General features: G+C 45.8%; 1 protein-coding gene across 1 annotated transcript in view; it reads right to left on the reverse strand.

Moving 5' to 3' along the window:
- The window catches only part of PRPF6 (pre-mRNA processing factor 6), a 24,687-nt gene extending 2,391 nt beyond the window's left edge, over positions 1–22,296 (reverse strand). The window contains exons 1-19 of the mRNA XM_042047329.1: positions 22,103–22,296; positions 20,926–21,094; positions 19,977–20,095; positions 19,421–19,499; positions 18,607–18,783; positions 17,640–17,795; positions 16,877–16,971; positions 16,026–16,182; positions 15,654–15,816; positions 12,697–12,815; positions 11,813–12,031; positions 10,337–10,459; positions 9,368–9,489; positions 8,108–8,246; positions 6,871–6,990; positions 5,455–5,631; positions 4,523–4,656; positions 3,959–4,050; positions 1,873–1,987 (exon numbers count right to left, since the gene is read on the reverse strand). Of these exons, the coding sequence (XP_041903263.1) occupies positions 1,873–1,987; positions 3,959–4,050; positions 4,523–4,656; positions 5,455–5,631; positions 6,871–6,990; positions 8,108–8,246; positions 9,368–9,489; positions 10,337–10,459; positions 11,813–12,031; positions 12,697–12,815; positions 15,654–15,816; positions 16,026–16,182; positions 16,877–16,971; positions 17,640–17,795; positions 18,607–18,783; positions 19,421–19,499; positions 19,977–20,095; positions 20,926–21,094; positions 22,103–22,173 (2,546 nt within the window). The 5' untranslated portion in view covers positions 22,174–22,296. The remainder of the gene's footprint in view (positions 1–1,872; positions 1,988–3,958; positions 4,051–4,522; positions 4,657–5,454; positions 5,632–6,870; positions 6,991–8,107; positions 8,247–9,367; positions 9,490–10,336; positions 10,460–11,812; positions 12,032–12,696; positions 12,816–15,653; positions 15,817–16,025; positions 16,183–16,876; positions 16,972–17,639; positions 17,796–18,606; positions 18,784–19,420; positions 19,500–19,976; positions 20,096–20,925; positions 21,095–22,102) is intronic.
- Between the last annotated feature and the right edge of the window lie 3,613 nt (positions 22,297–25,909).

A 25,909-nucleotide genomic window follows, 5' to 3' on the forward strand; every position in this document is an offset into this window, starting at 1 on the left:
GAAGGGAAGGGAAGGGAAGGGAAGGGAAGGGAAGGGAAGGGAAGGGAGAGGACTGAAGAGAACATCCAGCACTTCTTCTTCACTGCCCCACAGTGAGGCAGGGCAACTCAGAGGATAACTTAGCCCCAGGCACAGACAGACTCTGCTGAGAGGAGAAGCATTACTGAGCTCTGCTAACTCAATTGCTTTAATTTTGCTGTTCCAGATTTGGTGAGGAAGAGACAGGACTACGTGCCTACATCTATTCCCACTCCTTCAATTTCTTTACACTTCAAGTCAATTTTAGCATCTAACAATTAAATAACTTCTAAAAGCTGGCAATTGCCTGCTGTATGGTCACATGCTCACACCTACAAAGCCTGCTGGAGTGGAGTGGAGCGGAGCAGACCTGCCTTGTCAGCCCCATTTTCCAAGAAAAAACAAGCATGGAAGCTTCTGCACTCAAACCCATCCTAGCACAGCCCCACTGTTGCCATTTCATCCAGGCACTGGTCAATGCTGAAATTTCTCCCCAGTAATGAACCACCTGGGTCAAGAGTCTCTTGGTTTCACTGCTTTGCGTTAAAGAGTTCATTTGAGCTATAAGGTCTTTATCAAATCAGCCACCCCTCATAAAGAGCTTAGCCTGTCATAAAATTATACAGCTTCTGTGATTGTTTTTAAGCCCTATAATACTCTTGATTGTTCTGTGTTAAATAAACTGTGATTTACAAGAGCGCAACAATGATAGCAGAGGCTTAACACCTGCAAGTAGTGGCCATTTTCAGCAACATGTTAAACAAAAGTTTTTCACAGATGTGTGACACTCTGTACCTACAGAGGCAAGTCGTGATGGGAGGTGGAAGCTGTTTATGTTGGGATTAGCTGTTAAATAGCATGAGGTTGCACCAGAAGGGGCCTGGGAGCAGTTGCCATAAAGCAAAAGTTAACATTTTTCTCACTTGCTGCTAAAGCTGAACAAGTCAGCTGTCAGGATCTGGCAGAACCCAGTGTTGCAGTCACTGGAGTGTATCCTACAGTTTTCTTTGGCTTATAAAATAGAGTTGTGAAAGAATTGGGCAACCTCGAGCAAAATGCCTCCTGTATTAACCTCTTCTGCGATTCCCAAAGGGAGGAAAGTAAGTTTGTTTCCATCAAGGCTGCTGTAAAGGCTGTTCACACATCAGAGCAGGATGTGGCATGAGTCAGTTCTAACAGTGGGTTTTCAGCACTGGAATCCTCACAACTCAGTCTGGACAAGAAAACAATTCCTAGGAGATTATCTTCCCATTTCAGAGAAGCAAACTACAGAATGTCTGGTGGTTTGCATTCTGGGAAGGGGCACAGCTGAAGAACACTGACATAGGAAAAAATCAGGAGCAGAGTATCTAGCTCAGAATTTAAAAAGACACCTGACAGAATCTAGGATAGAGAGAAAAGATGCAAACTACACAGACAGCCACATAAAACTTGAAAAATAATCAGCAAAAAAGGTCCCTATTTTCACAGATACTTAAAACATATCCTGAACTACTTAATAAAGCCTAGTTCACCTGACAGCACAGTGAAATCCTCTTCAAGGGACAGGAAGAAAGCAGCTTGCAGGGTGCCAATACCAAGTACTGGCAATGAGCTTTGTGTGAGTGTATTGTTATCTGTGCCAGTCCCAGACCCACCAGAACAACTCGAGGGCAGGCTGACATTCCCCACTTGGAATCAAGGGAGAGATTTGCACAGTTACTAGGAGACAGCTGGAGAGCTGTTCCTTGCTTTGGGACTTATTACAGCTGCTGCAGCCAGAGTCGCATGGCTGTGCTGGAGTGCAGTGTTCCATCCTGGATACAGCCACACACAGACATGGATATTTTTACTGCATCAAGCACAGGAACTCACTTGGCCACAGCCAGCAGGACATGTGGGTCATGTTCACACTTCTTGAGAGCATCCACACTCTTGGTCTTTCGTTGCGGTCGCGCTTCAAGGAAAATTGCTTCTGACCACAGGATTCCTTAATCAAAATAAGTAAGAAGATTGTTTAGTGTTATTTTGAGGTTAACCCTTCCCACCCTGCCATCAGGCCAGTGCTCTGCAACACAAGCAGCTGTACAGCCCCTGCCCTGGTGGTGATCCACCCCTAACCTCATCCCAGATCACTCTTTCCACACAGATACTTCATTCAGAACTCTGAAATTTGAGCTAGTGTGTGCACCATGCTGGAGCTTCAGCTCTGGGAGTCTCTGTACCACAACTCCCGCAGCTAACCCAGAGCTCAGGCTTTTCAGATGCGACACTGCAAACACTGGGACAGGGAGGGCAAATCAGCATTTCCAAAGGGAAAGGTATGTGTCTGTTGGAACAGGCAACTGCAGTGGCAGAAGAAGGCCCAAAAAGTGCAAAGTACAGTCTGGGAGCAGTTTCAAGGGTGCTGGAGAGCACCACAGTCTTATTGATGCTGGCTCCACACACACTGATGAAGGACAGAGTAGATCCAGGAAAGCTGGGTTTAATCCCTAGCTCTTCTCACTGCCAAAAGCAAGGAAGGAAATATGCTCAGGGGAGCATGAAATCTGCAGTTTCTCATGTCAGCCAGGCACACCTGATCACTTCAAAGCAAAGCCTGAGAGCTGGTGTCTGCCAGGACTCCACCAAAGCGCTCTCGCTTCCCATAAACGGCACCACAGGAACACACACAAGCTTTGATAACTGCAGTGACAGACAGGAGACAGACTCTCTTCTTCTTGCTCTTTATATATAGGATCACAAACACCATGATATTTCTATTTTATTCTTTGTGCAGCCTGCCACCCATCAGGAATCAATTCAGCAATCGATGGACCCAAACCTCTGGTTTACAGGACTGCAGGTGGCCAAGTCCTGCAGGCTTTGATTATGGTTTGTTGAGGTCTAAGATAAAGTTGGAAGCAATTTTTTAAACAAAAACTGAGCTCCTGCTGCCCATTTCCATAGCAACAGGCAGATCTGTAGAACAGCCTGTGGTGGCAAACACTCATTAGGTCATTCACAAAAACAGAGCAGGATTTTGGGTGGTGCTGCTTTGGTGACCCACTCACATGGAGAGTACCTTGCAATGAGTCTATCATGTCATAAAAGTCACTTAATTCCCAATTAATTCACTGGGACTTTAGTAGCCACCAATTAAAACACCTTTCAAAACCTACCCTGAAGGCAAGTCAAGCCTTGACCTGCAGCAAGTTACTACAATTTGTAGCTATGTGACATCTTCTCCCCAGAAGATGTCAACATGTTTAATTATTTAAAGTCTTCCTGCAATTCTGCCCCAAAACAGGGATGTGTTAGGCACTTTATCCTCCCATCCCAAGAGGCAAATGTTTCCACTGCTGGTTAGAACTAACTGACATCATTTGACTTCTTTTCTTACATGAGCTAAAATAATTAAAAACCAGGACTGAACATTTATGGTACACTATCCCCCAATCATGACTGCGATGGAAATTTGCTGCCAGCACAAGTTGTTAAACTCAGAAACCAGTGCAGGCAAACCAGCAACTCGGAATCTCCTAAGGCCAGCTGTACTCCAGAGGGACAGGGAAAGCACCATTCTTTTTCCACTGAACTTCCTAACTACAAACACTGAAGTGTCTTTAATTTTAAACCTTGGCAGACTTCTACCAGCTTCAGAGAAAAACCCACCCATATCCAAGAAGTTTTCGCAGGAAGCCTGGGGACAAATTGTGGACCAGGGATCCAATAATATACTGGACACTGCGGAAAAATGGAACAACACCAACCCATGACCCCTCAGGTGTGAGAGAGCACAAAGTAACTCGGATTGTTCTCAAAGACCCTCAGTATTTCCTTTGCAGAAGGATGACTGACACCTCTCCAAAACACCATATTCTGAGACCTGGCCAGAAAGGACATCTTGGGAAAAAATGTGCTTCTATCAACTGGGCAAAACAATTAACTGTGTTTAAGGCAGAAATGAGATCCAGCTCACCTGAATTGGGGCACTCTTGCAGTGCCTTGGCCATCAGTGTGTTTGCAATGTTCTTCAGCCCAGCTCGGTATTCCAATCTCACAGACTCCAACCTGGTAGGGAAGAGACACTGATGAAATTTATGACAATATTCACTAGGCAGAAACAGTGAGTCACATGAAGGTCACTGGAAACTGCAAACATCTGCCCATATTCTGGATATGTGTAGGTGACTGACATCTTCCCATTCCTCTCCATCTAAAAATAAATGCGACTTTTATTCTATAATGGCCCAGATAAAAAACAATCTGAAAAAGGAACTGTAACAGAAAGGAAAGAGCCCTGTGCATGCTCTGTGCACTACAACCACCAGTAAAGAAATAACTAGTTCCCGGATCCTTAGAGAAGCTAGCCAGGATCACCAAAGCATTTCTGCTATTCAGGGAAGCTGTTAGTCCAGAAGAAACTCCAGGATGGGTGTGGTCCTAAGTTCCAGGCTTAAATGGTTGAGATAATGTGAAATAGCGGGCCTGAAGAATGGGTTGAATTTGTAGCCCAAAATCAGTTCAACTCCACACAACTCACCAGAGATCTGGATTCTTTGGATTCTTCAGGCGAGACTTTTCCAAGATGGCTCTTGCTCTAGTCAGCTGCCCGACTTTCTCCTCCAGCCTGGAGAGCAAAAGCCACAGGGGTATGGAATGGGGGCACTTCTTCAACTGTTTAAAAAAAAAAAAGTATACTAATAGGTAAAGATGAAAAAAAATCTTGTAACTCCTATTGAAAAGAACTTCCCTGCCTATATCCTCCTGAAGAGTTTACAAGAAGAGAGACCAAGATACGCCACTCAAATTTCTCCAGCTAGTCTTACAGTCAGCACAGAAGTGAAGTTTTTCCTGTATCCAAAATAGTCAGGTACATCAGGTATGACTGAGCTATCCCAGCAGTTAAGAGACAGAACACATCTCCCTTAACACAGCTGCAATTCGTGCTCCTTCTGCAGATGGAGGGCTCTCACACATCCCCAAACCACAGTAGAGTGTGCAGGGAGTCATTAGGATATCAACACTGGCAGAAACCTGTGTCCAAATTACTTTGATGGCTGTCGACTTTGAGCATTCATACCCAAGGACACCAATTACCATTTAAAAGAGAGAGGAGTGCTCCGCAGGCCACCTCCTTTCACAGTGTGCATCTAAGAGCTGCTGAGGAAGATTTTCTTTTAAGAGTTCTGGTTTTAGTCTTTCCAGGTCTTAGAGAATTACTGTGCAAAGCCTTTCTTCCTGCCTGTGAGGAGTCAGGCATACAGAGAACTCTTTCAAGCAAGAAAGTCAATCTTGCACATGGGTAATGCGTAAGAGAAATTCTTGCTTATTTCAAGGGCCTATTTTTTTTTCTTTTACTGTTTTAACCAATGACAGAAAGGAATCGTGTCTTTGGCTCTTCATTTTCATTCAAAGACAGACATCTCTCCATGCCAGCAGCACAAAGCAAACCTGCAGTAACATCCATCTTACCCCTTGATTATAAGCCTCCCGTGCTTTCTCTACCAGCTCTTTTTGTTCCTCAATTTGTCCTTTCATCATCCACAGTTTGGGGAAGTCCTCATAGTGCTTCAGGGCTTCCTCACAGAGCTCCTGGGCTGCAGCAATGTTCCCAAGCACCCATTCCAACTTCACAGACTTCATGAAGACCTGGGAACAAACCAGAGCTGTTTACCATCAGCAGCCATTGAAAAACCATTAATCTGCCAAAGCAGCGGATTCCCACTTTCATGCATTCATTAGAATGTTATTGATTAGCTACAGTTTGAAGTAAAATAAAAACTAAAATATCAGAGTTAAATAATAGCGGGCACAGATAACAATGGAAAGGTAAACGCAAATACTAAAGGAGTTAGAAGAGTGTGATCCACCTGTATCTCACCTATTTACATAATTATTAACATAGAACTGGCATTTGCAGAATCAGAGAACAGTTTGGGTTGGAAAAATAATATTTGTATAAAGAGCACAGCTTTAATAGCACAACCAATTAACAAACCTAGGCCTCCTTCATCAGCACAATCTGATCTCCTCATATCCAAGCTACCATGACCACCTTTCCTTACTTATGGCTTCAGGCTCTAACTGCTGTCCTGCTCATTACAAACTGGTACACGTACTTTTCTGCTCCCCAAATCCTTCCTTCTGGCTACGCAGGGAAGTCACAGCTATGAGAAATACACCAAAGGCTCTCTCACTGCTCTTTGATCCCCATCCTCCCCATTCCCAAACTCCCCCCTCTGTGACCTCGCAAGAGAGGCATCAAGTCTGAGAGCAGAGCTTCAGCCCCAGCTGCAGAAGCTCCCTGGCTCAGAGAGGAAGAGGACAGTTAAAAAGATGTAGGATGTAACAACGACTGAGGGGGAGGAACAGAGGACAGAGATCAAACTAACTTTTCGTTTACTTGGACAAGTTAAAATGCTTTTGTATGAAGAGCCGAAAATCGACAGAGTTTATCATACCGGAGGTAACTGGAGATAAACACAGGATCGTAACTTTAAACACCAAACCACCCCAGAGCTGTCTTTAGTACAAGCATAAGTGAGTCTTCTGTGAAAGTATTTTCTCTTTTTTCCAAGACGTGCTTTTATGCAACACAAACATTATACAAACAGCTGTAAACTGGGAATTTCCTGACTTTTGCTATTTGTGTAAAAAACAAATTGAAACCCTTCACTTGATCCTAGCCTTTTTTTCCCACCATGCCACAACTTTGTGTCGCAATTCGCTGGAGCAGCGCTCGGCAAAGCGGCCACATGCCCCGGAAGCCAATGGCAGGGAGCCATATGGTCAATCCCTAAGGCCACAGAACTGAAGGAACTCCTCCATCCGTCCCAAATCCCCCGTGGCCAAGAGGCCTGAGACTCTCCACCCTCCACACATCCTTACCCTTGCTGTGGGGGCACTGCTGCGAGCCTTTGCCAGCAGCCTCCTCGCTCTTTCATACTCATTGTTCTCCGACTCGAGCTTCACGGCAGCCAGCCAGATCTCCTCGCTGTTGGGGTTGGCCTGCAAGAACACAAAGTGACAGACAAATGCATACAGTGAATCAACAGCAGATTTAATCCTCCGTTTGATCCAGATTAAAATTGAAATCAGAGCTTTGTCAATCCACAGTAGGATTTTTTTCAGTGCAAGCTCCTCCCAGTCTTCTTTGACCTTTGAAGTTTATAGAAATCCTCCAAAACAGATGGGCAACACAAAGATATATGCCAGTTTAGAAGCTGGATGCTTCTCAACTGTTGAAAAGCAGTAATGCTTGATCTTCTGAACTTCCAGTCTAAATACTGAAAACATCACAGGGTCTGCCACAATGAGACCCTCATTTTATTACCCTCAGGCAAAAAAACTGCAGCTTGAATTCCCCACTGACATCTGTGAAAACTCTTCCAATAAAAGTCATTTCAGTGGCAACCATGTCAAGAACTTTGCAGCCTAGTAACAAAGAGCACCGAGAACAGAATAAGGAAGTATCTTTTACCTTCCATTTCAGGACCTTTTTTTTCACTTAGCTTTTAAGCCTGATTCCCAGTGCTAGAAATGCTCTGCCTATCTTTGCTACAGCATCCAGCAGGCGATTCCCTTCATTAGTGGGTTTGATCCAAAATATAAGTAATTCAGTGACCTCATTAGGGCAGACCACAACCCCTTCCCTGAGGTGACCCAAGACAACAGGATTCTGATCCATGACTGGGGTTGGTGGAAGCCATGCTAGTAAAATTGATGGTTTGCAAACTCATAGAATCGCAGAGTGGTTTGGGTTGGAAGGGGCCTTTAAAGATCATCTCATCCCAAGGGTAGGGATGCTGTGCACCAGACCAGGCTGCTCAGAGCCCCATCCAACCTGGCATTCAACACTTCCAGGGATGCAGCAGCCACAACCTCTCTGGACAACTTGTTCCAGCTCAGAACCTGGTGTAGAACTACTAAAAGAGCAGTACCACAGCCTTGCTTCCAGTTTGCTGCTATTTCACAGGAGAACACTTTGCCACACAAAGCAATCAAAGAACAGCGGAAGTCTCCATCACCTTGAAAGGCAGCAGGAATCAGGCGTTGACAGAAAAAGCCTGCTCTGTATTCTTTACCTGTCACATTTAACACCCTCTGACAAGTGTAACAGACCCACCTGGAAAGCCAGGGCCAAGATGCTTCTGGCTGCTGGCACATCTCCTGCCAACCACTTGGATTTGGCTCCCATGAGCCACAGCACTTCTGCTTTGGGACAGTGAGCAACAGCCCTCTGCAAAAGAGCCTCCAAGGATTCTCTGAAGACAAGAAAGAGCAAGTTACAATCCCTCAAGGTACTGCCAAAGGCAAGCTCTCTCACACCATTTTCACTATCACTCAGTGTTATAAATATTGTTGCAAAGTCCAATGTTGTAAACCTTGATAAGTTGTTTCATAACAAGGAAAGGGTGGGGTCTTTTTCCACAAGGGTTCTGAAATCAGCACTCCACAAACGGCTCATTGTTCAGACACCTTTGTTTGACAGCCTCTGTGGAAAGAGCCCTCACACAAACAGCTCCTTTCTCTTGGAAAGAGTAATTCTGCTTAACAAACCTTAGCAGAAACTCCGACAGGAAGGTTTCCAGAATTATTAGATGAGGCTCGCTTGATTTTATGCAATTTTTTTTTTCCTCTGGAAAATATACTTTTCAGGTGGAACATGGGGCTTAAAAGCCAGCCACCACTGGGAAACATGGGAAAACATCAAAAGCAAAGGTATATTTGTTCCCATTTAAAAAAAGGCTTGAATGAGGAAGAACTCAGCATCTGCAGTCACTTCCACAACATAGTCTTGTTGGCTTTAATAAGGATGATTCCACATGTATAAGTGGCTTACTGCAGAGATTGTTTGCTTTAATCTAAGATGTGGGCAGAAAGTTTCTGACATGTGAAGTTTACTCTTTATGAATAAACTTCAAAAAGAGCCTGAGCTATAACAGTATAACACCAATCTTAATTCAGGATGTGATACACATTCAGAGTGTTTAATCAGAAAATACCAGAGATGCTTGGACACATTCAGCTATGTAGTTGTTTATCTATGAAGACTAAATAAAACACATTTTAGGTGATTTGTATCCCCATATTTTTCCAGAGATGCCTTCTCAAAGACACTTGTTCCTACCTTGTCTCTTCACAGCTATTTTTACCAATAAATCCCTATTGCCAAAAACCATTTTATGACTGCATAAAACTTAAGGATGTTCTGGGCACAACAATAACAAAGAAGGTCAGACTTGCAAAAAAACGTCAGTGAGTTTCACCCAGCTGCACTAACTCTGCACTTGCACCACACCAGGGACCATCCTGTAGTTTTCCTTCCTTCCCAGCCTGTCACTGGGATGAAGCCCTCCACGGAGGGATCGTGCAGCACACGTACCTGGTTCCATGGTTCTTTTCAAAGTAGGCTGCTCGTAGCCACACACTCTTCTTGCTCGGGAAGACTTGCAAGGCATAGGCATAAATGGCTCGGGCACACTCCAGGGCATTATGAGCAACACACTGAGGGAAAACAGATCAGGACTAAGTGAGCTTAGGGGAGCACTGGAATCGAGAGCAAGAAGGAATTACACATGCACAATTCAACCCAGAACTCAGTAACTTGGTGTAATCCATGAATTGAGGCATTAATAGAGAACAGAATACTTACAATCAGCTTTTTAAAAGGAAGCAGGGAATGAATTTCCAAATATCCCTCTACAGAGCACAAGTACCCCTGGCCTTTCAGTGGGACTGACACTCACAGGCCAGCTTGAAACATTAGTAAGGCATTGGAAAGGCTCTCATGTTAGCACTTCATTTTGTTATTTCACAGGCAAAACCCTAAGCACCACAGCATGTGCCCCCCACTGCTCTGAGCCCAATTCAAGGCCGGTGAAGTTGGACATTTCTCATGCTGAAATATGATTTAGTTCTTAGCACATGTTCAAACTATTCCCCTAAAGCAAAAAAAGCCTGGTAAAACTTTTACCCACTGCCTTGTCCAGTCTTACATTAACTCTTGAGCTACAATGGTTATGCCTTGAAACTCAACTCCCAGCTCCTTTACCCATAACTCAATCTCTGTTGATGTCTCACGCTCACAAAAAAAAAATCCACACCAAACTAGCAGACAAGCTATACCAATGTCAACTTTTTGTTTAGTAAAAATTCAAATCTGAATAAAGCTCTATAATTGAATAACCTCCTGAGGCAGAGACTGGCCAAAGGCAGGCAGGTGGTGTGGGAATCACATCCACTTTCACTGACAAAGCCATTTCCCAGGCACCAGTTCAATTTCCTCTAATTAAAAAACACTAACTCACAATAAAACAAAACCAACAAAAAGCAGCATCACAGCTGGACATACACTGTCTGCATCTTCCATCCAGGTGTGTTTCCGATCTTCTTCCTCGATCCCAATCCCAATCACAGCTCTCATGATTGCCTGGCATGTGGCCACACTTCCAGCTTTATCACATTCCTCGGCATCCTAGAAACAAGAGGAAAGCCCTGCTCATTTTGAGAGCTTAGCACAAGAAGTTAAATTCTGCATTGGCAACTCCTCATGCACAAACACAGAGACATTGTGGTCACCACCACAGCACAAACATCTCATTGCTCAAACACACACTGACACTGAGTAGGAGCCTGCACCCACGAGGAAGGTGCTAGAGCTGTACACAAAATCATTCACAAGTTGGTTAAGAAATAGAGCACAGCAATTCCATCCACTGAAAAGCAATAATTGCGACAATGTGTGACCTTTCCAGACCTAGAAATCTTTTCCTACAGCTCCACAACCCTGGGCTGACCCAAGCAGGCACCTGGCCAATAAAAAATGCAAGAACTTCACAAGGAAGAACTGCAACATCAGAACTACTGACCTTCTTTCAGCTTTGAGATGATTAAGTCTCAATAAGGGCTAAGCAATAACTAAATTTAAGAGTATCCTGTCAGCCAGTGTTAAGTAAAAGGTGCAAACACTCTCACCAGAGCATGTATGGAAAAATGGTTTCCTGACACACAAAGTTTTCAGAAAGCCAAGCATGTCTTGCTTAAACTTGTTGCAAAGCCCTCTGATCAGATAACAGAAATGGAGCAGTTCTACTACTGAGAAGGAACTCGAGAACACAACAATGCAGAGGCTGTGCTCGTGGGTTTTTTTAAAGAGAAGTTGAAATTAACCATTAATTGTTTTACTGCTGTAAAGAAAGTCAGTATTCTTTTAGATGTTAACAAGGATATCCATTTAATATTATATACTTCATTCACTATCAGTGTTCTTAAGCAGTATAACAGAAGATTTTTGCTGCCTTGACCCACTGTAAATGATTTTAGTAGGAAACTGCTTTAAAGACTTAGGATCAAACAAAGCACAGAACCTATTCAGGAGGAAAGAGGTTCAGTACAGGACTAACAGTATCATTTCCTACATGCTGCAAATGCAGTATTTGTATTGATTTCTCATAACACCATTTGACAAAGACTTATGGGGCAAATAAAACATCTTTCAAGCCAAAAGAAAAATATGCAAAAAATACGTAAATCCTTCACTGAAGGCTTTAAGCCTCTGTCCTACTTAGGCAGCAGCTGCTTGAAGCTACTTACCTTCCAAGACAGAAGCAAACCAGACACTTCTCAGCAAAACACACGTGACATTACCCCAGGGTATCACTTATGGCCTTGACCCTACTCAGCTTTTTAATCTCATCTCTTGTCTCTTCACAGGGACCTCCACTGATAAGCCAGGTGCAAAATTACACTGCCCCATAACACCCACCATCAGCAGCCTCCAGAACACAACGTGAAGAGCTCACCTGGGCTTCCAAGACTGAGCACTTACCTGTATCCACTGCTCCCTGTTGATTTCCACACCATTAGCCCTAAGAGATGTGATGGCTCTGTCAATGATTTTCTCCACCATCTGGGTGTTTCCATTGGCTTCCTCCAGTTTGGCAGCAGTAATCCAGATGTGACGATCCGTCGGGATATTCTCCCGGGCTTTGTTAAGGACTTTACGAGCGTTCTCATATGTCTCCAGCCTTGCCAGCGCCAGCCACAGCTGCAGAGCAACAAAGATGTATGGGAGATGAGAACAAGGAGCTGACAAGGCTGCTGTATGGCAGTGTCAGCCCACAGAGATAAGCAGCTTCACGCTACTTGCTACTGGTTGGCAACTGTCCTCAAGCACTGCAAGAAGGCTGTGGAATACCAATGGAGGAGAGGAGAAACAGGCTGCTACTGCCCTTGAAGCTCAGTCCTGATCATCTCTGGGTATCATCCCCATCTGCTGGGCTGTTACACTCCTATTTTCTGTTCACATCACCTCTCAGGCAGCTGAATTGAACACTCTGGTTTGGTGTTTCAGAAATGAGTAACTTTTAGATTCACCAGATTAAATGTTCACTTGTTTTCCCAACTGTCAAGGCACCACACATGGACACAAACATGGTTCAGTGCCTACAGCAGGCACAGCTGTGCACTGCCATGACTAACCTAACAATTACACAGCAAAATGAGGCATGTAATGACCACCAGACAATTAACTCCAAAGAAAAAATGCACATTCCGCTACTCATCACATCCTTCCCACTGTGGCATGAAGCACGTGGGAGAAAACCTTGTGTGGAGAAACACTGCTCACCCTGCCTCTTGCCTGCAAAGCTCTACTGCCAGCCTGAAGTGGGGTGTAAGGGTTTTTTTATTTCACTTTTTTTTTTAACTCACTTCAACACTGGTTGGACAGCACTCCACAGCCCGGCTCAGCATGATCCTGGCATCCTCAGGTTCCTCCAGCTCCACGGCTGCTTTCCACAAACGCACTGAGTTTGGAACATGCTCAAGGGCTAGAGAGGCAAAACAATTCTGTCAATCATGATAAAGTAGTTTACCAAGGAGATCTGTATTTTTTAAACACTATATAATAAAGGACTTGTGCTATTACAATGAAATGTCCTGAAAGAGGGAAGGGAGGGGATTTACTTATATTGGGCTCTTGCTTCAACAATGAGAATTTAAAATCAGAAAATAAAACACTTAATCATTTTAATTGGAAACAGGTTTTGGAGAGCCAAGGGCTTTTTTGCTGTACAAGCTGTAATTGCATCCTCCTCAGTAAAACACCTGGTTGAACGAAGCCTCCAGTCTCAGCAAATGAGCAGATGAAGATCTTCAAAACTGGGCAGCTTAATCCTACTGGGTTTGCCTTTACAGAAAAGGAGCATCTTCAACACTAATAATACAACCTTGTTCCTTACATGTTGAAACTGTCCCTTGACAATGTAGTTTTCCTGTAAGCCTCTCCTGACAGTTCAATGAAGCCCAGCTTAACTTCCCAAAAAGCTGTTGTCCTGCTATGCAAAAATGAAACGGGGATACATAAAAACTTAAAGGTCTCACTGACACTCAGTCATGAGTACCAAGTGTGCTTCCAGCAATCCAGTATGGACTCCATCTAATTAGGATTCTTCAAGGCTTCCTTAATCTTGTCCAAGAGCTAGCTACTGCTGGTAGAACTGCATTCTCTGCAGCCTGTCCTACATGTGCTGTCTGAAACATTAAATGCTAAACAACAGCTTTCCTCAGCCCATCTCTTTAAGAGAGAGTGAGAAACCAAAGGGTTTTTAGCCTTTTGTCACTCCAATTTGCACCCCAGCCTGCTGGAATCAGCTGCATTGCAGCATTACTTCCACTGCTTCCATAGTGACTGTACACAAATGTGCCATAGTAACAGAGGACTGAGCACATCCCTCTTCAATAAAGCGAGCACAGTCACAGGCACACAAAAACGAGTGGGAAAAGGCATCTAAACCTACTTTGGAACTAGCTGGGCAAGGCTGTTCCTTGAGGCACTGCTGCAGAGGCAGAGGCACAGTGATGAACCTCAGCTCAGAGCACATCCCACCCCTACACAGAGATTTACAACAGGCATTAACCATTTGTCTCCACTTCTGTAGCTGCAGGAGATTTCCCTGAAGAATTTAAGCGAATAATGTCAGCCTCCAAGAGCTGAAAGCATCACTCTGCAGGACAGAACATGTTTTCATAAATACAGAATTCGATTTTTAGACCTCAAGCTGTATTTCAGCCACTCAGCTTGCTGGGTCTCCAGTCAGACTGAGGCTTTAAAAACTCCAGAGGTTCTGCTGGATGGTAGGAATGCACACAGCCAGCAGAGAGGAGAAACACATTATGAAAGGTCACACTTCAGTGACATTACCTGGCACTCAGGCTTTTTTATTTTGGGAGAAATAATGGGTTATGCTGCCACTTAAGGCTCCAAGCTCCATATTAGTGATGCTCCCTAGGCAGCAGAGGAGCACAACAGTGAAGCTGTTAACAGGCCAGAAATTGGGAAAAGAATGATAAATCCAGTTCCATTCCACTAACAGTTTTGTATCAAGAGATTAAGTAGGTGGCTCCAAAAACTGAATGTTTTTCTCTTCATAAATACAGTGTTTGAAGCAAAGCTCAGTACTTAGAGGGTAAGTCACTGCTCTCACACAAGACCCTCCCCTACCCAAGCTGGACTCACAGATCTATTTCTGCTCCTTTAAAAGTGTTTTTCTGTTCAACATCTGTGACTGTTCCTGAGAAGGACACATGGTGTCACAGGAGCAGCACTTCACACCGTGTTGCACTGTGGAGCCAATGGAAATTTAAAAAGCTACTGAATAGTTAATATCTGAACTCTTTACAACTTCAACCCCAGCAACTTTGAAGTGCCTTTCATCCACATGTAGTAAGAGGTCATTTCAACAGAGATCTGCATTTTACATGCAAGAGGTAAGAGGTGGGAGGCAATTAATTCCTTTGAAGCTAAACCATTCAATACTGCAGACTGCTTCACAATGATTCAGTAAATGTATAAAATCCAGACCCTTTTCCCTGTCTAGATTAAAGTCAGGAGATGTAACTAATACAATTCAGTAGTCATGAAGGAACTAATCTCTACTGATACAGACCCAGCTACTTAAAGTAATCAAAGAATTCATATTTTGAAGTTCTGAGGAAGACCTGGGTCCAGGACAATGCAACTAACTGCTGTTGAAGAGATCATTGTTTGGAAAAGACAGTAATTCCATGAAAGAGGAAAACCTCCAAGTGCAATGCAATCCAAGAAGATGTAAGGTTTCAGGTAAGCACCACAGAGAAAGGCTGTTTGTCAAGGACAGAACTTGCTCCACTAAAGCAAATCCTGCAGCTCAACAGGCTCCATGGTATGAGAACCCCGGGACCTCTAAAGCTCCTCCAGCAGCAGCCACTGTGGTCTCTAACAGGCTACAAGCAAGTAGAAACAATCAATTCCAGTATCTTTTCCAAAAAGTATCACAAGGTAACATCTAGAGCACCTTTTTATCCTTAGAACACCATTTTTTAACTGCTTTCATCTACTTATCTAATTGTGATCAAGCTGGAATTGGCTTAGGTAAGTGAAGTATCATTTTGGAATTGTTCAGTACCAGCAGCTTTCTGCTGAAGGATGTTTTACGAACACTTCAACACCTTTGCTCTTTGGCTCAACAGCAGCAAGTTCCACCATTAACACACATGCTAACAACTGTAATTTCAACAAGGAAGCAAAAAAAGCACCTGAACTTATGGCCACATCTTGAACAACTTGAAGTGCAATATAAAGAGTGCAATGCTCAGCCTTCATTCCCTGAGCCCACGAGAGCTCTCACCTTTCCTAAGGACACGTTTCTTGGCACGGATGTCTGTCTCCAGCTCTGCTGCTCTGATATAGATCCGCACAGACTGTGGAAGGTGCCGGACAGCCTGGGCCACAACAGCCTTGGCTGTATCTCCAGGCTGAAGCCGAGCAGCTTCCAACCAAACATCTTCACTCTGTCAGGAAAAACAACCCATCTTCCTTGACATCGAAACAAGAATGTAAAAGCAGAGCTTCCAGCTAAGCAGGTGTTTTGTAATACTGCAGATAGTGAAGCTGTATCAGACAGAGACTCAATCAAGCTTAACAGAGATTCTGCTGCTCATTAACCACAACTTTTTCCTACTATCCCACAAGGATCACAGGGAAGCAAAGCAATTCTGACCTTAGGGCACATCTCTGTTCCTTTCATGATGAGGTTTCGAGCCACCTGGAGCTTGCCAGTGACCTCCTCCAGTCGGGCTGATGCTATCCAGGCTGGTGGATGATGAGGATTGGTCTCTCGGACAGATTTCAGGAGCAAACGGGCTTTTTTGATATCACTAAAGGAGGAAAAAAACGGAAGGAAAATTTCCAGCACACTGGGAAACAATTCTCCTGAACCAGGACATGCTCAGATCCACAGTGTGACCTCAAATTTTTCCATATTGGAGACACAAATTACACTCTACCAAAACAAGCTTACAAATACACACTAACACAGCGAGATCACAGTAAAACCAGTTAAGTACTTAAGAAAGATTTTTGGGAATTACAGCTGGGCACTTGCAGCCAGAAGCTGATAAGCCCAAGCATTGATGTAAGCCAAGAATTAGCATCAGTATTTGCACGTACTGCTCTGACTCAAACAGCAATTCTTTATGAAACAGATGTCAAACTCCAGGCTAAAGAGGTTCTCAGAGGTCGTCAATCAAGACTAAATTAGCAGCACACAGGTACAATTAACCAGGTTATTTCCTGGCTGGCAAGCAGCCACACACTGCCATCACTCTGGCATGGAAATAGGGATGGAATGGAAACAATCCCCACAATTGATGCATCCAGGTCAGATGCCAGTACCTCAGCTGAAACACTATACCAGATCTCATGTTAAAAGAATTCATCCTCAAAAACTCACCTGGCATTTCTTACAAACTAAATGCCAGCTGAAAGCACCCACTCAGACAGATTTCCATTTACATGTAGGATCAGTGCCACTGCTAAGAGGATAAATCTGTTAATCCTTCTTAAACTTACTTGATATCTCCTCCATGTGTGGGAATCATGGAATTTAAGTCTGTCAAATATCCTTTCGGGTCCACTACGGTCTGGCCGCTCACGGAGTCCGACACCTGAGAAAGTCAAGTCAGAGCTACTGAAATGACCACCCACAGCCCCTGAATGCCTGAAAAGACACTGTGCTGTACAAAAATCCTAGATATTCATCTGTTCCCAAAAGCAAGGAAGGAGGAAAACACAAAGCCTTGCTTATAGCTTTTTTCCCTCTTCTAATATACACAACTTTAATGTTAAAATCCAGACAAGAAGCAGCTTGGTGACAAGCAGACACCAAAAGCTCCTGCAGCCCTGCCAGCTAAAGGCATTCTTTTTAGAATAAACCAGATTTAGATCAGAAAAATCAGTGAAAAAGAGCAGAAGTCAAAAGCTAGTACTTTTCAGCAGTTTGTCCTGCATCCCTACGTAAGACAGAAGAGATGCTTCCCTTGGTAACACCACCTGTGCTGTTTGCCTCAAGTCCACCTGTGATATATCCAGGCGGTCTCTTCTCCCATAAGGACCAAGAATTCCAGGGACAAACTGGTTTTCTCAGGAAATTCTATTCATGTTGACAGCATGAGATTTGGGGAGAGGGACTACAAAATTATTTCACAGCTCAGCTGTTCTTGGATCTTCTAACACCAAAGAGAATTCAACACTTTTCTAAAACCAGGACTTAAATAGCAGCACAACATCAAACCCAGGTATACCTGTGACAGATCCTGCCTTCTCACATCCTTACCTGGCTTAGCCTCATATCCATCAAGGTGTTCCTGGCTTGGCCAATCTTCCTCATATCCAATTCACCTGTTCCAGGTGTCATCAAGCCTGGTGTCATTCCTCCTGGGTATGGAGTATTCAAACCCCCTGGATACGGAGTATTCAGTCCACCAAATTGCTAAAAAAAAAAGAATGAGAAAGTCATTCCTAAAACCTCTCCTGAGATTTCAAAAATAATTCAGGCTATTGGCTGATCTGCACTTCCCCAGAAGCTGCAGGACACAGATGCAAAACCCCCACAGGTACTTATGATATGGCTTCCCTGAATCCCAAAACATTTCTCATACAGGATTTGCAAATCTATAGGTAATTACTAAAGTTTGGTCAAGTCAGTGAAATAAGCAACAAGAAAGTGAAAAATTCAAGCACAGGCATTTAAACCTGACACATTTAAACAAGAATATCTACAAAGTCCCATGGACACATGGAGCCAGTCTAGGACCAGTCAGCTGCTCCTATAATTCTATGACCACAGTAGACTCTGGCCACAGAGCAACAAGCTAAATTACTTCATTTTCAGTTGACTGAAAGGAAAGTAATTTTTAACACAATTACCCCAAAGCTGAGCAAACCATTAGGTGAAAGCAAACTTTATTTCCTGTTCCCTCTTTGCAAGATGTTGTCATAACAGAAATGGTTATGCTCACCGAAACTATCACCACCCTGCATTCAGCAAATAGGAAAATAAACACTTCCTTCCACCTTTAACACAAGAACCAGGCTTTCTCTGCCTATCCCCATGCTTTCTCTAGCAATGGCTGTGCACTGAAAGGCTCCAGCAAGCACAGGAGTTTAACACCCAGAATTCCGTTGGCAGACTCACAAACCACACCAAGTTTTTGGTCAAGCATCTTTTCCCCAAATCCCAGTTTCACACTCATCTCTAATCCAGTTTGACCACAGCTCGCCCAGGTTTGCTGTGTACTCACAGTCTGGCGTGGGTCCACAGAAGTGTGATTCTCCCCTGACTGCAAATGCTTTGCAAAGAAGCTGTCGGGGACGGGAGTCAGCTTCTCATAACGAGGATTCCTCTGCCGCTTGTTCCTGGCATCCCCAACCTCGGGAATACTCAGCCACTCCTCCTCAGTAACCTCTGCTAATTTCCGCTGTTCAAACAGGAGTCATCATCAGTATTTGCTGCAGAAATGGTTTTTTAAGTGCTCTTAACTCCTTAATAGATTTATTTTCTTGAAATAATTCAAGATCAATTTAACACTTAAGGGTCAGACTCTTTTCCTAATCCAATGTACAAAAGAATTAGATGCATTTAATTAGAATTTGGTTTTAGTCCAGACTGAGATTCCAAATCAATTTTGTTATTTGATTCAGTGCTACAAACATGCAGATTAATCCTAGTGCCTGGAGCACTGAGTGGTTTATTACTAATCATTAGACAACAGCTTAAACAATACATTTTACTTAAAAGAAGATTTAGAGTCAGGAGATTCTGCTCAGCTACTCCTGCAATGCCAACAAGTTAGCAGTTTCCCTCAAAGGCAGAAGTGTAGAACTTTCCATAAAGCACAAAACAAAGATGATCAATATCAAAATCTGCAGACATTTCACTACCTTGTGTATCCACAAGAACAGTGTGTATTCTTCCAACAGAAAGTAATTCTAATCTGGAGAATATCAAAGTACTTGTTTGCCAACACACAAAATCTGAGCAAAGAAACACAAAAGAACACACAGCCACCTCTTGTATCTCATAGAAAGTCCCATTTCAGACATTTTTTTCCTTACTTTCAAGTCTGAGAACTGCTGCTGAATTTTGGGTCGTTCCATACGGTATTTTTCTATTTCCTCTTTTTCTCGTTGTTCCCTTAGGAAAAGGAATACTGAGGTTATGCTCAAAGTAACACTTGGTAAGTCTTTGATTGAAGTGTTGACATGACAGAAAAAAGTGTTTGATAAGAGTTAGGGCATAAATAAAGGCATTGTCTCCAAGCTTAAATTATCAACATTATGACAAGAGATCCTTTATCAAACAAGACAGTATTATAGTGTAAAAACAGACATCTCCAAGTGAGCTTCAGTCTTTAACCTCCTCTTAGTGAGTAGCGCATTTAACAAGTAACACACATTGTTTACAGGCATGAGATGACTTTTCTAACGATTTCCAGTGCACAGTGCAGTCTGTGGTGTGTCAATACCAGTTGCTCAGCACCTCCCCACACTATCTTAATGAACTACAGTGAAGTAATTTAACCACATCCACTATCAAAGCCAGTGGTGTAAAATACCTGTCATCCTCAATTAACCAGAAAACACCCCCTGCCAGTGCTGTAGCTTATCCTACCTCCTTTCTTTCCTGCGTTCATCCATCCTCTTATCCAAAGCTGCATAAATAGCATCTGCTTCCTCATCATCTTTTTCATAGGGACCGCTGGAGAACAGGCTCCCAGCATAACCATTGAACTGGGAATTTGGAGAGAGAGAGAAAAAAAAAGAGGGGAAAAAAGGCAGTTTTTCAAAGCTCCTGTTGTGCTCCTCCTACAGCCAACAATCACCTGAAAATGCACTGACAGGCTGTTTCTGACAACATTGCATCAGACTAACACATCCCTAAATGAAAGCATCTTCCTTCTACCACCCCATGGTGGTGTTTATTCTCCCACACCATTTGAAGCAAAACTGCTTCAAAATTGCTCCTTTCAAAATTGCTTCTCTCTCTAAACCACTTCTATTCAGCAATAAACAAGATCCCAGGGTAGAAAAGCCATTCTCTTCCATTAACCACTTTTTACGCCAGTGAAAGCAAACAGAAAGAATATCACAACATTCAACTAACCAAAGTGGGACTTAAACACAAGAGACTACACAGGCCACTTAGGGACAATATATGGCACAGAATCACAGAGTCATTTAGGCTGGAAAAGACCTCCAAGATCATCAAGTCCCATCCTGTCAAAGCACACATTTGTGGAGAATAAAAAAAAAAATACAACCCCTGAAATACTTAAATTAATTTTTATTTATGGATATTTTCCCAAGACTCTCAGGGCTCTGTATCAGCAATTAAACCACAGTCCACAGAGCAAGGCCACAACAAAAATCTGCAAGCACCATGCCACTGTGCATACTGAGGTCTCAATCAATAAATAAAAAAGGAAATGCTGCCTGCAAACTACAGGAAATTCTGGGTTTGAAGCCTCAGCTAAAACCGCGTTCATAGCAAGAGTGGGGAGCTCAGGGACTCTTGTTCCACCTGGGAAAAAACATCTCAAGGATGATGAAAACCACCTCACCTCATCGTAGTTAGTGTCATTCAAGTCCTCATCGTCATCATCTGCTGTCTGGTTCTTCTTCATCTGGTCCCCCACAGTTCTCTTCCCCGGCGGGGCATGCCGGTCATCCACGGGGTCGTTGGCATCGCGGGCAGGGCCAATATCAGAGCGGGTGGTGAAACCTGTGGCTCTGGAGGGATAAACCAGGGGCTGTTTAGCTCACTGCAATCCCAGCCTGTCACAGTTACTGCTCAGAACAGGCAGCATAAATATAATTCTTTTGGGAGAATGGCATCAGCCACTGCCCATGACCAGCATTCATAAAGCCAGGGAGAAAAATGTCCTTAGAATCATGGAGTAGTTTGGGTTGGAAGGGACCTCAAAGCTCCCTCCATTCCAAACCCCCACCATGGGCAGGGGCACCTTCCACTAGCCCAGGCTGCTCCAAGCCCCATCCAACCCGGCCCCAGACACTTCCAGGGAATGGGCAGCCACAGCTTCTCTGGAAAACCTTTTATAGGGAGAACTTTTTCCACAAATACACTGCAACCACCCAGCTCATTGCTCTGCCACCCATTCTGTGCATGGCCTCCCTTCTGTCTCTGGGTCTCTCAGCTGACCCTGCAGGCTGTGGGACACCACGGGCTGGGGTCTGGGCAAAGGCATGGGGCAACTGGAGCTCTTCTGAACCCCCACACTCGCCTGGCACCACCTCTTGGGGCACAGCCGGCAGGATCTCCCCAAGGAAGGACACAAGAAAATCAGCGGGACGAACGCAACTCACACCAAGGAAAGGACACCCCAAAAAAGGTTTCAGCCGCCACCAAACCCCCTCACTGTTCCCTCAACAAAAGTCCCCAGTTTGATCATTTTCCAGACGGTCCCACGCACACAGTCACAGCATCAGGAGGGACACAATCCTTTGCCGGTCTGAAGCACCCGGGAACCCATCCCCGGAGCCAGGCTCGCTTTTAAACACAAACCCGCCCAGCGAAAGAGCGAACTCGAACAATTACGAAGGGACAACACTGAAAAGCCGCGCGGGGCCACCCCGAGAGGACGGGGACCGGTGGTGCGGGGAGGTGTGAGCCCAGCCGGGCACCGAACGGGCCCGGGAACGTCCCGGGGCCCGGCGGAGCAACAGGGCTGTGAAGGAACCGGGGTGGGGGGGCCAGGCCGGGCCTGGGCGGCGTCTCACCCGCGGCCCAGCCCCGGCACGTAGCCCAGGGGCGCGGGCATGCCCAAGAACGGCTTCTTTTTCTTGTTCATGATGGCGGTGGCGGCGAGGCGACACCGAAGCGGGAGCGGAGCAGGGACCGGAGCAGAGCCACGAGAGGCGGCCGGGAGAGCAGCGGCGGCGGCGGCGGCGGCGGCGGAAGCGGCGCCGGGAGCAGGCGGGGCCACCCCGAGGGCAGAGCGGAACTTCCGCTCTCGCCGGGGAACAGCGCGCCCCCTGGCGATGTGGAGGTCCTGAGCCGTGGTGAGGATGGGAGTAATAAGGATGGGGAAAATGGGAATGAGGATGGTGGGGATGAAGATCATGTGGATGATGGGGCTGAAGATGGGAATGTTGAGTTGTGCTGTCATGGATTTCATATTTATAGCAATTTATTATTTTTATTATTATTAGGAAATGAGTAACTGCTAAGGAACATCCCAGGTGGTGAGTGGCCCTGCAGGGAGCAAAGCTGACACCCTGTGTTTAGCGACTCCCAGCCAGAATGGGGCGGGGAGAAGGGACGAAAGGGCCAGGATCATCCCAGGAAGGCCTGGAGCTGGCCAAAGCCCCAGCGCTGCTCGCCCTTGTTTCCCCTAGCCCTCGCCTGCAGGGCTCCGAGCTGTGAGCCTCGCTCCCTCCCCTTCCCTCTGCTTCCCTCCCGCTAACAATTTCCAAGACAAATTATTTCTGGGAGCAGGAGCGGGTTTTCTGCTCATTCCTTCGCCAGCCCGGCGGTCTCTCACTCCCGACTCTGCTGTGTGGTGACAGCAGGGATGGCCATGCCAAGGGACCGAGGTGACCCACGAGGATGGGGGGCACAGTCCAGACCCTCAGAGTGCACGGAGGGAGCCCCTGTGCTCATCCATCCTTCCCGAAGATGTCCCAGCAGCTCCTGCCTCAGTTTCCCCAGCCGGATCCCTGGGCAGGTTTCTCTTGCCCACCCACACGCGGGGTCAGGATTAATCAGCTGCCACCTGTAAAGTCTCCAGGTGACCCTGACACCGTGTCCATCTGTAGCAGAGAACTGAAAGGTCCTTGTCCCTCGGGCGAGGCTCAGGGTCACAGAACACAAGGACAAGGGCAGCGAGAGGGGTGAGAAGGGGATGGGGCTGTCTTGGGGACTGTCCCCATCCCGCAGCCCCCTGCCAGCGCCAGCCCCGCCTCCCGCTGCCAGTCCCTGCCAGGTCTGGGAGCAGAACCCAGCTGCGGGGAAGATAAATAGCCCCATTTTGCATGCTAATGGCATCCCAGCCCCCAGCCGCTTCCCATCAATCTATTTTTGGGTTTCGCTGGAGAAAAAAAATGAAAAATAAAATCCCTTTTGCCAAACAGTTGGGGTGGCAGAGAGGGAGGGAGGCTGCAGTACCCCAGCTCTCCTGTCCACCCCGGAGAGAGGGCAGAGCCCATGGGAGCATCCTCAGCACCAGGGAGGGGCGTGGGACCCCCTGACTCCCCAGCCTGTCCCAGTGAGCCTGGACCCCTCTAAATACCCAGAGCTGCATCCGTGCTCCAGCACATCTGACATCATGGAGCACCAGTGGGCCTTTCCTGTGGGCTGGATGTGGTAAATTTGCGGGGTTTTGGTTGCAAATTGGGTTCCTCCACCCTGCCAGAGGATGAAGGACTAAGAGGAGCCCACCAGGAACCTCCCTGACCCATGGATGGATGGGGAGAGCAGGAAAGTGCCGAATCTATGCTGAGAGTCTGGAAGCTGCAGGGATTTCACTTTTGGGACTATCTCCTGAAAAACAGAGAATGCGGTTGGTGTTAGAGCTCTAAATCTTCTCTCTTTAGACAGCAACTCTTACACAACGAGAAGACTCAGAATAATTTACAGGTTGAGTAAAATCAACCATAAATGAGTTTTAATAATCTCTGGGGATGGAGCCTGTGTTTGGTATGTCCTGGTGAGTGCAGGGGAGAGCACTGGCTGTGCATCCCACCCAGCCTGGGCAGCAGAGGCACTGGGAGCCCTGGGCTGATCTTCCCATGGTGTTGGAGCATGGCAGGGAGGAGCTGTCAGAATCCAGCCCTCAGGCATCCTCTCCAGCCCAGCTCTACTTTCTGGGCACTCCATGGCTTTCTCCTTGAGTTTCCTTTTGCTACACCAAGCCTGGCACTGGGCTGCTGCAGGAGCATGGCCAAAAGCCCAACAGCGTAATTAACCAGCAATTATTCTGATTAATGAAGCTGGGGGGTGGTGGGGTGGGAAGTGAGATGGGGAGAAATCCGTGAGCTGCTCCTGGGATTACCAGGATCAGGAGGCGGTCCATCCCCATGGTGGGCAGGAGTGGAGTGTCTGCACTGTGCATTGCTCTGCCCTCCCAAAACACCTTAAAGCAGGGTGTAAAGCAGGGTGTAAAGCAGGAAGAAAAGATGTTTTCTCCCTGGTGCAACAAAATCTGAAGGGATGAAGGGGTAACAGCATCTGTTAAAGTTGCAATTATGCTGCATCTTTGCCTGCAGGGAGCTGCTGTCAGGTCTGCCTGTTGGCACAGCACTTCTTACCACCCCCGATGGCATTTTTGGGAATGGGAATAAAACCCCAGAGAGATGAGACCACCCACAGCAGGTCACTCCTCTCTCCTGGGTGCACAGAGTCATCCTGCTTCTGGTTTGGGACTTCCCAAGCTCAGTTTGTGTGCATTTGACTGAGGAAAGTGAGGTGGGAGGGGATGCTGGGCACATCAATGGCCAGAGTCACTCACAAAGGTTTGGAAGTAAAAAATAATCACTTGGATGAGCGCAAGGACGAGCTCCCCAAGGCGGATCCTGCCAGGGAGTGGGATCAGGATCCAGCCCAAAGCCCAGCAAGGAGCAGCCCAGCCCACAGCCGGGTCACTGCGGCCCCTCACTCACACAAAGCCGCCTCTGTGTCCCCGGGGAGAGCAGGGGCGGCACCAGCTTCTCCCGGGACAACGGGAAAACAAACCCCAGGGCTCTCCCGAGGCTGGGAATTCATGTTTTTAAATATCACATAGCACTGCAAGAATGCATCCGCAGGGCAAGATCAGTGCTGGGGCTCATCACAAGCACTGTTTCCTGCTGCCTGCCTGTGGCAATAGGAGAAGGGGAAACGGCTTTAAACTAAAAGAGGGGAGATTTAGGTTAAATATAAGGAAGACTTTTTTACAGCAAGGGTGGTAAAACACTGGCACAGGTTGCCCAGGGAAGCTGTGGATGCCCCATCCCTGCAAGTGTTCGAGGTCAGGCTGGACAGGGCTTGGAGCAGCCTGGTCTAGTGGAAGATGTCCCTGCAAAAGCCAGAAGGTTGGAATGAGATGGAATTGACTTTAAAGGTTCATTCCAACCCAAACTGTTCCATGATTCTATGAAAATTCCTGTTGCAAAACACCTGCCTGCACGCCCTGAGCAGAAATCCAGCCCTTTCCTGTGTGCCAGTGCTGGGCGCAGGGACAGGACATCCCAGAGGTGCCAGGAATACCTCGAGCAGTGTGAGCTCCTCAGCTGAGCCCTGAGGGCAAAGAGCCCAAATTTGGCCACTGAAGCCCCACATTTGCACCCTCAGCCAGTGTGGTGCTTGCTGGGTGGTGGTGCCATTGCTTTGCACTCCCAAATGGGATGATTACTTGGATTTCAGACATGGAGGTGCAAGAGAGGACTAAAACTTGCTTTTAATCCCTGTCATCTCAGCTCCTAAATTAACACTTTTGGAGCCTGTTCTCACTTGATTATCACCCGATGCCATGAAATCCTCTGAAGACAGGATGTCCTACTTAACAAATCAACTCTGTATTAGGTAAATATACATTCTGAAGTTTTAAT

The sequence above is a fragment of the Corvus kubaryi genome, unplaced genomic scaffold, assembly GCF_017639235.1.
Source record: "Corvus kubaryi isolate FWS band 111438036 unplaced genomic scaffold, C.kubaryi_AGA036_p1.0 134, whole genome shotgun sequence".
Classification (NCBI taxonomy): Eukaryota; Metazoa; Chordata; class Aves; order Passeriformes; family Corvidae; genus Corvus; species Corvus kubaryi.